The 13430-nt window shown below is 45.7% G+C and overlaps 2 protein-coding genes across 2 annotated transcripts in view; both read right to left on the reverse strand.

The window, feature by feature from the left end:
• ikzf1 (IKAROS family zinc finger 1 (Ikaros)) overlaps positions 1-1187 on the reverse strand; it is an 18208-nt gene extending 17021 nt beyond the window's left edge. Inside the window, 1 exon segment of the mRNA XM_060072938.1 lies at positions 1014-1187. Within this exon segment, the coding sequence (XP_059928921.1) occupies positions 1014-1158 (145 nt within the window). The 5' untranslated portion in view covers positions 1159-1187.
• A 3684-nt stretch (positions 1188-4871) lies between these two features.
• LOC132473487 (spermatogenesis-associated protein 48) lies at positions 4872-11016 on the reverse strand. Its single transcript, XM_060073651.1, has 9 exons — positions 10204-11016; positions 9997-10088; positions 9498-9574; positions 8728-8866; positions 8289-8356; positions 8135-8176; positions 7786-7890; positions 7494-7577; positions 4872-6079 (listed from the first exon to the last, which is right to left on the reverse strand). The coding sequence occupies exons 1-9, from the start codon at positions 10628-10630 to the stop codon at positions 5956-5958; spliced, it is 1158 nt and encodes a 385-aa protein (XP_059929634.1). The 5' UTR covers positions 10631-11016; the 3' UTR covers positions 4872-5955.
• Between the last annotated feature and the right edge of the window lie 2414 nt (positions 11017-13430).

The following is a 13430-nucleotide window of genomic DNA, read 5'->3' on the forward strand; positions in this document are numbered from 1 at the left end:
TTATAAATATCTAAATTTATATAATATCAAATAGGCATATGAAATCAAAAATGAAAGTGTGTTTTGAAGCCACACAGAAAGTGTGTTTTGAAGTAAAAAAGGTTTATTTTAACGTCTTTCTTATAAACGCTCAGTATTGACAAGAATTGACTCCTCTGACTCATGGGTGCTTTCTGACGAGCTCTCAATTTCGGTTGCGCAGAAAGTTCTGGAGTTTCAATGTCCTCCATGGTATCATTTGAGTGTTTGAGACGTTGCCGTCCATACATCCACTTGGATGTCAATGTTTACGGAGAAGAAGCGGTAAACTATAATCGATGGGTCCATCTTTAAGGACGTTGAGAAAGATGTCAAATCATTTGTTTTGCTTGCTTTTGAGCGGTTATTTCCGCTTAGTTTAAAACAGGACGTAGCCTACAACTAAACCACCAAACAGTTTTTTTTGTTCTTATGAGTTTATATTTGAACATGAAGTTTATAACTGTTTTTTTTTATAAAGTTTTTCAATCAAGTTTTGAAAACTTAGTCAGCACCAAAGTGCGGAAATCGTCGCAACAGGTGTCATAGCGCGATGTACTGAAAAAGTACAGAAATAGGCAGATAAACAATAACGTTAATGTAGAACTCTTCCATAAATTGATTTGATAAGCCCTCGAGTAATGGAAATGTTACAGTAGTGCAAGATTAATCCCAACATTTCCAAAGGCAGGAATGGGAAATCGGGAACAACGAGTTTTCCAAAGATTTTACATTTTATGACCCTAAATAACAAACTGGTAAATAATTAATATCTCAACACCTATCTCAACTTGTGAATTCCGTTATACCGGCTGACAGTTAGACGCGCCAGACAGGAATAGATGCTGAGGCGCACCTGCGCCGAAACTAAGGACAGCGTTTCCCAGGTGCTCCCTGCGCTCCACGCACAACGGCGCATTTCGAAGACACTCAACTTCACACAGATTCAAAACGTTCCCCTTTCGGCCGAGAAGCAAGACGAGTGCTCACTGTACCTGCTATTCCTTGAGTTTGCAATATGAAGTTCTTCCAGCTCTCCCCGGCTCCATGTGCAGAAGTTCGCAGCGCCGCGGCAGCCCCATGGAACTCTGCCCTCGGTCCCTCCCCTCTCCACTGCACTTCCTCGTTCCAGCCCAGCATGTCTGTGTCTGTGTGTGCGACTGAGGCATTTTGCTTGCTTTTATCCAGAGGCCGAATTTGCTGGGGGAGCCTTGGCGCTGGCACTTGGCACTTGCTTTGTATCGTGCCAATAAGAGCTGACACCCAGTGGACCATTACTGGCAGCCATGCATGAGATGGGATGAGGCGAGCGGGAGAGTGGACCATTCATTGTTTATTTATTTATTTCGTGAGGGGGACGAAGGGGACTCCTCACTTGCATATGGGCAGCTCCCCGTCTGTCACCTGTTCCGACGCGCTGCTGAAACAGTCCATGAAATTAACACTGCTTTTTTTTAAACATCTGCTTTCTTTCCAATATAATGAGGTTACTTGTGTATGTATGGGGGAGTGTGCGCGTGTGTGCGTGCGTGTGACTGTTTGTGTGGGTGCGCGTGGGACTGTGTGTGTGTGTTGTGTGTGTGTGTGCGTGATATTGTGTGTGTATGTGTTTGTGTGTGTGCACAAACAATGATTATCTATTTAGTTGCTGGATTAACAAGCCAACAAGTGCCCTCGTATTACACTGCATTCTTCTTTAACTGATGCATACCCCGTTTTAGAACATTGTATTACCCCTACTTTATCCCTTTGAGACAGTTTGACCCTGCATTAAATGCTATTTACATGGGAATAAAGGGGAATAACACAAACATGGAAATTCATGTCTGTTCAACAATTGACCCATTATACTTCACCTGGTTTTCCTTAATAGAAGTGTCCAGCAGAACACAATGCAAGCTGAGTATTATAGCGATATCTTTAAACCGTTACCCAACAGAAGACACTGAAGGGGGTTTGGGGGTTGATGGTTCGCGTACGTTTGGAGGAGATGTGATTTGGGTGTACAGCTACAGCTCCCAGGCCCACGCTCCCTCATCATTGGTACTAGATCCATCACATACGTGTGCTGTGCGTTCGAGCGCAACATTCAGCGGCGTGTGTGTGTTAGGACTGTTATATGAGCTCTTTTTAAGTTGTTCAATAATGACTCGCAGATCTCGGCTGTATTGCCAATTTTCCGAGTCAATCAAGTGCACATCGCTAAGTAGTGAACGCCAAATCGTGTGCAGAGTGCCCTGATACCATCTCATATCATCTAGAAATATGAATTGGGGATAAATATTAATGGGAACGCTAAATAAATAATTACGTGTTTTCTTATTTTCTAATGCAAATCATTTGTCATCTTCATTATCCGATCTTCGCTCACACTTCTTCAATATATACAATTTCTAGGAAGTGGAGCCGGCTGTTTTTCATATTCTGTGTGTGACCAACAGCCAATTGATTAGTTGGTCAGTTAGGTTTACTGAACAGGGACAAATACAGACGGACCGTACAATTTGTCTGATGGATTACATTATGTATTTGGAGCTGATGCTAATTTGCAATACCCGTCCCTAGAAAGGTTTTTCTAACCACAATCCTAAAAGAAAAACAGTTTAATATATAAAGAGATTGAAGAAGCTACACCGCTCCGAGAACACAAGCTTCTGTTAAAAAAGAGGAAAGACACCTTAATAAAGCACATATCTGAATGGAAAGACCACCTTTATAAAGCACATATCTGAATGGAAAGACCACCTTAATAAAGAACATATCTGAATGGAAAGACCACCTTTATAAAGCACATATCTGAACGGAAAGACCACCTTTATAAAGAACATATCTGAATGGAAAGACCACCTTTATAAAGAACATATCTGAATGGAAAGACCACCTTTATAAAGAACATATCTGAATGGAAAGACCACCTTTATAAAGAACATATCTGAATGGAAAGAACACCTTTATAAAGCACATATCTGAATGGAATAACACCTTTCCACAGTACCATATAGTAGTCCATGACATTTCGACCAACATCTAAACGGGGTGTCAGCACGGCCCTTGGGCCCCACACACGATCCCAGGATCCCTCTCTCCCCCGCCGCCCCCAGCCGCTCTTATCTCAGGAGGCTGCCTGCTGTGGACCACTGCTGAGTCACCTTCCACTGGAGGGCCCCCCCCCCCCTTATCTCCTCAGACGCACCGCGCTCCGGCGGTTGGTGGAGGGACACGAGAGAGAAAAGGGGGAACTCTGGCCGGGATCGTTAGCTAGGCCCTGCTGTGCCAACAACACCACCATCTTGGATTACAGAGACGACTCCCGCGCAGACTTCCTCAAAGCCCGCCGGCCCGACCCAGCGCCCCGTGCACCCCGGGAATGTGAGGTTATGACGTGTGTTAGCTAACAGCCCCCCTGTCTCCTGGGGGGGGGGGGGGGGGGAATGTTGTTGCGGTAGCCACGGTGTGACTCAGCATTATCAGTGCACACAGAGCCGTCCAATCGCTGCCAGCAGAGGACAGAAGCCGAGGGGGGACCGGGAGGCGGGGGGGGGGGGGTTCCAGGTCCCCACCGACAGATACCGTCCCTATCCCAGCGCCACAGCTGGGGCCCGGGGCCAAACTGTTCGCTCGAGACGCGATGGGCGAGACATCTCAACGTCCAGGATTCTCGGCTCTTTATGGAGACATGAACGTCCAACCGTCTCTCGGAGCGGGTTCCTAAGCTCGTGTACAGCAACGGCCGAACAACGGCCTAAGCGCCCCGTATAGAGGGGATGCCGGTCTCTGCATAGGAGCTGTATCGTTTCCTTAATTCCGCAACATGCAGGCTCCGTGCAGGCCAACACACAGTAGGAGTTCCCACGTGCGGGAGGCCTACATCTGCATAGACGCAGACATAATCTCCCGGTTCCTTTGTGGTAATGCACAGGCTCTGGCGCGTGACGGTGTGTTTTGCTGTAATTAATGCCGCTACCTGGAAAGAGCCTCGTGACATCCTCAGCCAGCGCCGTCGCAGTCAGCCATCCGGCCGCTCAACAAAAGGCCCCGTCTGCCTCTTATTTCATGGATCTTTAAGCAGTATTCAGTTTTCACATTTGCAGGCAAATGGGGGAGAGATGGGGAGAGATGGGGGAGACGGGCAGGGGGGAGGGTGGACGGTGTAGGGCGGAGGGACAACATGTAACCCTTAATTGGTTTCAACACCTTAATAAGTCGAGACGTTCAACGCCGATAATCACATTAAATAGTCCAATTTATCTAAAAAGCCAATTGAAAAACTGAAAAACTCTTTTCTTTAGGAATGCATTATGCGGATGAGGGGGGGGGATATGTCAGAGTAAATTAAATCCCCTCCCCATCCTCCCTCATCTCTCCCCCCTTACCCCCACCCCAACTGCACACTAAAGCATCAATTTCCTTATGGTAATTATCTGCTGGAATAGACGTGTCACTGGAAGGACTCAGGCAAGCTTGACATTTAGCCTTTCTACGGCGAGGCGATGAGTAAAAATTAAGATGAGGAGGGAGAAATGAATGTAGAAAGCCCAGGCAGTCGAGAGATCCTGGTGGATAACAGCAGAATCAATCATGATTCTGTTTGTGACCCTGGTGGGTGATGAGGAGATGAGAATACACAGGCGCGTCGGGAGATCATAATGTGACCTGCGTTGAGGAAACGAAGACCTTTATTTGTCACTGCAGTCTAGGGAGAGCGTTTTTGTGTCTGCAATGGGAAGGCCTATGGCAACGAAAAGTATCTTGGAACCTGTTTTCTCTCTCTGGTGCAATGTCCTTACGATGAAAACAGGAACGAAAAAAAAGATGTGTTTCAATAGCGATGGTCACAAAGTGGACTAAAAACAGATCCATGTATTTTTTAACCGAGGGAGGTAGCGGCGAAAATAGGATTGATATATTGACCCTAAAGAGAGGCTGGGTTCTGCTTCGGTTCTCGTTTTAGATTCTGTGGTATGATTGTGATCAGGTTGTACACATACTCTGGTTCTTTCACACCCGATCCCAAACAAGAGTTACTTCATGGGTTGATACTGAATACTGTTCTCATCCATCACCTTTAATGAAAAGTGCACACTCAGGCCATTTTCATCACGATCGTGTGTGATTTATATATTTTTTTTTATAGAGAATACAAACTCAGAAAACCTTATTTTTAGCCAGGGATCAAATGAATACCAGAATACTATATGATATGCATAGTGTAACATAATAATACATCAATCTTTTTTGACATTGAAAGTCTGTAAACTTAAGGTGAAAGTAAATCCACAATTAGAGTAAATATTTAAAATTATCGATGGATCAGGAAACAACCTCATCCTTATTTCCTGTTTAAGAAATTGCACAAACCACAGCACTAAATACATTGCAACAAAAACTGTTTCCTTGTTCATAGCTTCATTCAATTGGGGCAATATGTTTTCCCTTTCAAGATAAACCTTAAGCTGCATAATATATATACACACTTTGCAATGTAAATACGGCAGCGATAAAGTTCCTGTATCAAAGCACACTTTTTGCTCAGGATTTCCTTTGCTCTGCGTCGCTCTTAAAAAAAGAATAACGCATACGTGATGTACGCGCACACAACGCATGGGCACGCTTGCACGCACACAGCCTTTCCTGCCCCGCCCGCCTGCGCCACACAGAGGGAGCGACGTATAGAAGAGGGAGACAGAGAGAGAGAGAGCGTTTATGGAGGACAATGCAAAAGCTCACCAACCCAAGAGTTAGAAAACCACTCATCTAAATCAGGGAAATTATGCTAATGTTGGATCTCATTATACCCCGGCTCACTCAGAATCAGTCATCGATATCACATCATTATAGATGTATTCATACAAACAGATTGGGTGGCAGAAAAAAAGGAGCCGACACTTTTCGCTCAAACTTTGTCATGCGCTTTGTCTCTTTACTTGTTTTTCCGCGTCACATAGGAAGCCGCGGCAGGGCCCTGGGTACCAGGAACGGGTTCCACGGTGACGTGGTGCTCACCATTTTGGACAGAGGCCCCTTACGCCCGAAAGTTGGGGGCCCGAATCCCATGATTGTCCTGTAGAAAGAAATCATATTATCTTTTATTCGGAAAACACAATAAAACCCCACAAAGAAGGTAAATAAAGTCGCGCTGCCGGTGAGAAATGAGTCCATTGAATGCTTGGAGCATTAGCGTCTGATAGTTAATCCGTCTGAAGACTATTTTCTCCGTGTTATACAGAAACTAAACATGGGAGGCCTGCTCGGATGAGAAGAGGAAACAGAACAGAGAGGGGAAGAGGGGGTGGGGGTGGGAGGAGGGGTTAGAGTTGGGGACCAGGAAAATGGATCTGGGTTGTGAAAACCGCCATCACCACGAGCTGCTCTGGATTCACCATCTGGAGATGCCGGCTCAAAAAAAAGGTTGTAAACATGTTTGGCAGAGCCCAGGCCTCCCTGCGAGGAAACAGTTTCTCACATCCTTCACAGACAGCCTGGACTACTGGGGGGGGGGGGGGGTCTTTTCCTCTTGCTGTTCTCTATACGCAAGCAGGTTAGGTCTACCAAGTTCCCTGTTTCAGACCTATAGGGTTATATGGTGTATATGTAACTACAACTATTGAAATGACACCTAAAGTCATGTATTCTGTGTTTCAGAACAATTACATAATTTTTGGAGACGGATGATCTAGGCATTGTTTCGCTGGTTCAAAACAATAATTCTTTGCACTTAATAATATTTAAAAATATTGAAGCTAAAAAGGAATACAGGAAATATAATCGTCCAAAAAAGCCCATAACCACCTAAAACACAGGTTAGCCTAACAATAATATTCCAAAATATAAATTCTTAACATTTTTGGATAAAAAAAAAGAAAGAAATTAAAAGCTTATCCGCTCCCAAAAGGTTATCGGCCTATACACTACCAGAACAATTTACAGAAATGAATTATTACATATTTATTTTATTTGTTTATATAATATTTTGTGGAAGATACCTGACCAACAGTGGACATAACCTTTCAATTGTTTTTTATAAAAATAGGCCATCGTTATGTTTTGGAGTGCGTTAGATCGCCCTCTAACGGACAGGTTTGGTAATACCAGGCATGAAAATTCCAGTGCAGCGATGTATTAAAAAACGCGTTGGTATTACAGAGCCAAAACACAGAGACACAGCGAGATCATCGTGTGTCCTGCGCCTTTTTCATCATGTCCGTTACAATAAATGCACCTGAATTAAACTACGCAATTAAAACTACATCATCCAAGGATTCAATATAAATATGCATATGCATTACACAGATCCATATACTGCATATAGTTAATAAATATAATGTATCACATGTGTTAGTTAACCCTACAGAATATCAAATGACACAAAATATGCAAGGTCCAATTGTTATTCCTGACTTATATTAATGTTATTAAAGTAGGCAGAAAATAACACAGGTTGTCATAGTTACGATGGCAGTCTGATGAAAACGTACCCAGGAAGAGATAGAATGGGCAGAGAGACATCAGTGTTGTCAGCATAGACTCCCTTGCCCGCGTAACCAGGGATGGTTCTGCGACTGCAGGGGACAGATGGAACATGTGAGGAACAATCTGCTCATTTAAATCTCAGATTAAAACACAGTCCTCTGACGATCAACCAATAACAGTGATCACAACTATACAAACAAAATACAATTCGAAAACGTATGTTCTCATGTTCACACTTGTGTAATGATCCCATGGTCCCGATGAGTTCACGTGTGTGTGTTCATCCATTGGTCTTACCGCGCGGTAGGGGTGTATGGCGGAATGGTCTTCCTCAGCGGAGTGGGATGGAAGTATGCCTCCATGTTATCTATGTGGTCCTTGTTCGCCGAGCCAATAATACCACTTCAAAATCGCGCACACACACACACAATCACACACACACACACACACACACACACACACACACACACACACACACACACACACACACACACACACACACACACACACACACACACACACACACACACACACACACGAGAAACAGGTCATTAAAAGCACATCTGGAACATTTATGATTCAATAACCCAATCATTTCCAATGCAAATGGCATGCAAATAAATCCACCCAGAGAGTAAGTACTTACCTATAAAGCGGGATTTGACCTGATTTTGGGCATGGACTGCAGCTGTAAGTATTAAAATTGAATTCATCACTTGGTGAATTAATAGTCGATTAGTAATGGATAATGTCCTGTCAGTGTTATTGCCATAAACACTGATGATGTTGAAGCAGCTTACAATGAGATGGGTTTCCTGACGTCATTCCGGCCCCGGACCTGCTGTCGGTCCCAATGCTCTCCCATCAACTGGGGTGGAATAAGAAACGGGTAGATTGGGATTTGCATCTCGATAAGGTACCATATTTTATGCTTCCCTGCTCCCGTGTCGACTTGCAAACTGATGTGTGAACGCAGAGACACACACAGTCACGTCACGTACACAGATCAAATAAATATAGGTCCTAAAGGGCTACTTTAAAATTGAATTTGTTCCAGACAGTGCCTATTCTATGTGGTTTATAAATCACAGCCTCTAAAACCAAAAAGAATCCCGAACCGCTTTCTGGTTTGAAATTCACAACTGTGCTACAGCCCACTCTCAGGGCCGCACTATAAAACCGAGGACGACTTGAAAAGGCCGTCCTTGAAGTTCTGCCGGTGAGACTGTCATGGCTGACCTGCCACAGCTGAGGCCTGCTGTGGTAACGTGCCGGAGCGGAACACCCCGTCACCGGGTCCGCCATCTTCTCCAGCGTTGTGGGCGGGGCCAGGAATCGCCGGGGCAACTTAGCGTCCCAGTCGACCTCCTGGTAACTCCTGCGACACGACGACATGAGAAAAAAAAAAGAAACGTTCCTGATTGAAATGTTCGCTTCTTTCCTTTGTTTTCCTGCTGCATTGTTTGCACTTGATTTGCAAAGATTTCCTTATTCATTCAGGTACGGTTGTTGTCTCATCAAGCATTAAACAAAACACAGACAGTGTGTTCCTATTCCCTGATGAAGACTTCACCGGAGCACCACATCAACGCTGTCACATCTGAATGAGTCCAACACGGCGGGTGTGACACGATGGCTGACGTCCTCCATGATTAAGATCGGATCTCAGATGGAATCGCTTCATTAGTCGTTGACACGCGACAGCCGTCACTGCTTCTGAATGGCATTCTGTTTGCTTTGTGAATACCGGGCCTCCAGTGATGTCTGCCATCACCAACACTCAACACACTCTCTGTTTCATATTAGGACTGTTCACAGACCCCGCTAGAAGCCCTTCCAGAACGGCTTCTGCAAGGGCTAATGTGTTTTCCTGCTTAGGGCTTGGTTATGTTTTCCCATTGGGGCATTTCTTTCTATAGTGGGTGAGTAACATTTAGAGGGTAAGATGACGAGGGCCTCTGGAGGGTTTTAACACTGTATGAAACCTTTAAAACATCCAACAGACAGACCTCTGTGTGGAGGACGTGTACACGTGGCGTCGCACGGCCTTCTCCATCCACGCCCTCTCATCATTGGACAGACCGTCCTGATACACCAAACATGGAATGAAACGATTTTTCATCATCTTGTGAATTGTGCCATCTCTAACATTATAATGCAATGTAGGTAAAGCAAGGTTCGTTTATTTGTATAGCAATTAGGCCTAAGATAAAATGCAAGAGAACACATTATAAAAAGAACATTTAAACGCAATTGTTTTTTTTTTTATTATTCAAATAGAATTGAATGAAAAAGCAGTATCAAACAGGAAAGTATTTTTAAAGACCTGAGACTTCATATCTGACACGTCTTTAAACAATTACTCAAGGACTTAGACTCAGAGTAGTGTCTCAGACTTTAAGGAATTTCAATGAGCCAACCTGAACAGTACAGCGAATAAATACAAGGGGACCTGAATACCAAATCGTCATCGTTATTCTCCAGCAGCCACAGAACAAGTGTGCCCACCTGCATCCCAATGTCCTCCTCTAGCAGCACTCTGGCGGTGTGAGGAGTCCTCTCTGACGGTACGGCTCTCATCTTGACAGCACTGGTCCAACCTTGTAACACAGAATAAGGACCACGCAAGGAACAAAGACATTCGTGATTAGGGTAGAGTAGGAAGAGTAGTCCAGTGGGGCCTAGACCTAATGAAATGAATAACTTTTATTTTACCGCCGAGTCTGGCCCTGAGAGCTGCATCGGGGATTCTCCTCGAGTTCCACGCCTTGTCGGCCGCTGGGTCTGGGGTCAGGGTGGACGACTGGCGGGGCGTTTGCGGTCTCTCGCCTCGGCCGGAGGGGACACGCAGGGCAGAGGGCACGTGGTTGAAGTCTATGAACTTCTGTCTCCCTTTAATGCCCAGGTCTACCTCTGCCCCGGCGCTCAGCTGGCCGGAGCAAGGGTCGAAGAGGGCCACGTCGTCCCTGGATGGAGCCACAGGTGCGTGCTCCGCTGGGAGACGGGCCTGCGGGTTGTGTCGTAAAAAGGCATCGCTTCCACCCACACCACCGCTGTTGTCCAGACATCGAAAGGTATGTCGCCCTCCCTTTCGGGATACGCGACCGTGTCTTTGGTCGATGCTGCGGGGTTCAGCCATCATCGATCGTGCAGACTTGGCGGCGGCTTGGTGTTGGTGGAACGTCCGGTGCAATCCTTAAATCGATAGGAATGATTCCAAGTCCAACGTCATTGTCTGCTACAGGGTTTGCTATTATGACGTATACTTTGTTGAACACGTGCGTTCCCGTTGCTCAGATACAGTCTAGTTTTCAATAAGGAGCTCAAGTTACTAATTATAGGAAAGATGAGCAGGCCCCCCTTCTTGTGACCATTGGTCCTACGAGGATTGGCCGATATAGTCCCCCCAATGTAAAAAATAAATGTATACATTTACATTTATCAAAAAATATTTTTAACGAAATACGTGCTAGCATTTTCACTCGTAGAAAAATATTTCAATAGAGCACTGATTGAAACATGACATTGAGGTTAAAACGCTGTTGTTACGACCTTTAACCGCCAGATGGCGATAACACCTCGTACAGCCATGACCAATGATGACCAATTGTTCATGTAAAACGTTCTTCCCTTTTGGCATCCCGTGTGAAAAATACATGATTAAAAGGATTGTATAGGCTTAACACTGACGAGGGCATACTTGGACGGATATCATAAATTGATCTAATTTCTTTGTTTTTTGTGTACACTGCATTTAGGCCCTGTGTAGATAAATTAAAACAAAATAATGTAATTAGGAAAAGGTACACACAAAGGCCAGCATGTATGTGTAAACAACGATTTTCTAAATCCAATCGGATCTCCAAAGGAACACTGCATGCCCACATAACGACTAGCTCGGGTAAGGTCAACATTTGTATTGCAGCAGATTGTTTCACATGTCAGCGGCGATGATGGTAATGCCGGCTGAAAGATGAGCTTCATCGAGGCTGTCATTAGCAAATGCAAACACCCCAGAAGCTGTTAAAACGAACTGCGGTTAAAAATAGCCCAATTAGGGTTATTCTGATAAGCGGTGAATCTGCTGACTCCCACACAGTGCCGCCCACTCACGGCTCAGAGTGACACTTGTGAGATCTGACGCAGACGTCCGTGAAAGGACGGTCACACGTGGAATCCAACCATTTGTTGCCTCAACCCTTTCTTAACAACCGTGCAAATCCAATATGCATATTCATAAATGTGTAATGAACGACAGTCTGAATGGGCCCCAAAGCCCAGTGACTGAGGATCTGAGGATCCTTAATTACTCTCACGTCAACATCCTCCATAATACGATACGTCTCATTCTCTTTATTCCACGTTTTATCCCCTGCCGTCACGTCTGAACACCGGTCCCTCCCCAAAGCCAGTGCCTTGTTGGCAACAATCCGGCTGTTTCTAGAGTCAGGAGTCATCACTGATGCGATCCTCGTTACTGAAGCCTGTCATTAGTCAGCGTAGCCTGCCTCTCTCTATCTGTCACTCACTTCCTTCCTTTTCCCCTCTCGCTCTCTGTCACCCCTCCATCTTCCGCTCTCTCCATGTCTGTCTGTCTGTCTGTCTGTCTGTCTGTCTGTCTGTCTGTCTCTCTCTCTCTCTCTCTCTCTCTCTCTCTCTCTCTCTCTCTCTCCCTCTCTCGCTCTCCCTCTCTCTCTCTCTCTCTCTCTCTCTCTCTCTCTCTCTCTCTCTTCTCTCTCCTCTCTCTCTCTCTCTCTCTCTCTCTCTCTCTCTCTCTCTCTCTCTCTCTCTCTCTCTCTCTCTCTCTCTCTCTTTCTAGGGTCCTTACAGTCTGCAGGAATTATTTAAATCTCCCCCCCCCCCACGTCCCCCCAGCATTACCAAGGAGCAGCCACTGATTTGCAGGCGTCCTATTCATAGGATATGGGAGGAGCCGGTTCTGTTCTGTGGTTCAGGTCCAGCCACTTGATGGCCGATCTCTGTGGGTCTTGTTGCTGTTGTTGTCGGGGCTGTTGTCTGGGCTGTTGCGTTGCTGCCGCCGTTGCAGGGCTGTCAAAGGAGAGCCACAATGCTAATAAAGCAAAGACAAAACTTCAGACACATTTGTGTGTGCGTGCATGTTTCTGTTTGTTTCGGTGCGTGTGCCCTGTGTGGGAGGGTTGATTAGGCTGTTGTAGCCGGGAAGTGTGCGTCAGTGTGTGCGCGTGTATGTGAGGGATGGTGTGTTTGTGTGATTGTGTTTTTGTGTGTGTGGGTGTGCGTGTTTGTGTGAGAGATGATCTGTTTATGTGTGTGTGTGTGTTTGAGTGTGTGTGTGTGTGTGTGTGTGTGTGTGTGTGTGTGTGTGTGTGTGTGGGTGTGTGCGTGTGTGTGAGATCGTGTGTGTGTGTGTGTGTGTGTGTGTGTGTGTGAGGGGGAGAGGAGGGCAGGATGGTGCGACCCCCTCAATGGCACCTTCAGGATGTGAACAGGCACCAACAGGCTATGACCTGTTCTTATTATAACATCCATAAAGTGATGACACCGCCACAGGGCCCTGGGTGCAGCAGGGCCCTGCACCCAGCTGATCACCCAGGGAGGGGCGGTCACACAGCGACAGGGCCTGCCATGATGTCGGCCCCTCCCCAGACCCAAAGGGATGCTGGGAGAAATGAAGGAACGCATGGCTGAATAGAGGAGCCATGCATTACATTAGAATCTCATATCCCTGACTGCTCCCGCTGAGATATTCCTATTGAGATATTGAACGCAGTCGGAGTGCGGAGACACTTGAGAGTGGAATAATGTTATCACGTTCAGATTCCTATTAGGTCTGCATTAATCCACCAGCGTCTTCGAATTTATGCGCCAAACCCTACAGTGGAGCGAGACTGTATATTAAAGGGCAAGAAATCAAGAGAAACAAGGCCAATCTGCATGCAACTCCTTTTGCACTGTTTGGA

This window comes from Gadus macrocephalus, chromosome 15, assembly GCF_031168955.1.
Source record: "Gadus macrocephalus chromosome 15, ASM3116895v1".
NCBI lineage: Eukaryota > Metazoa > Chordata > Actinopteri > Gadiformes > Gadidae > Gadus > Gadus macrocephalus.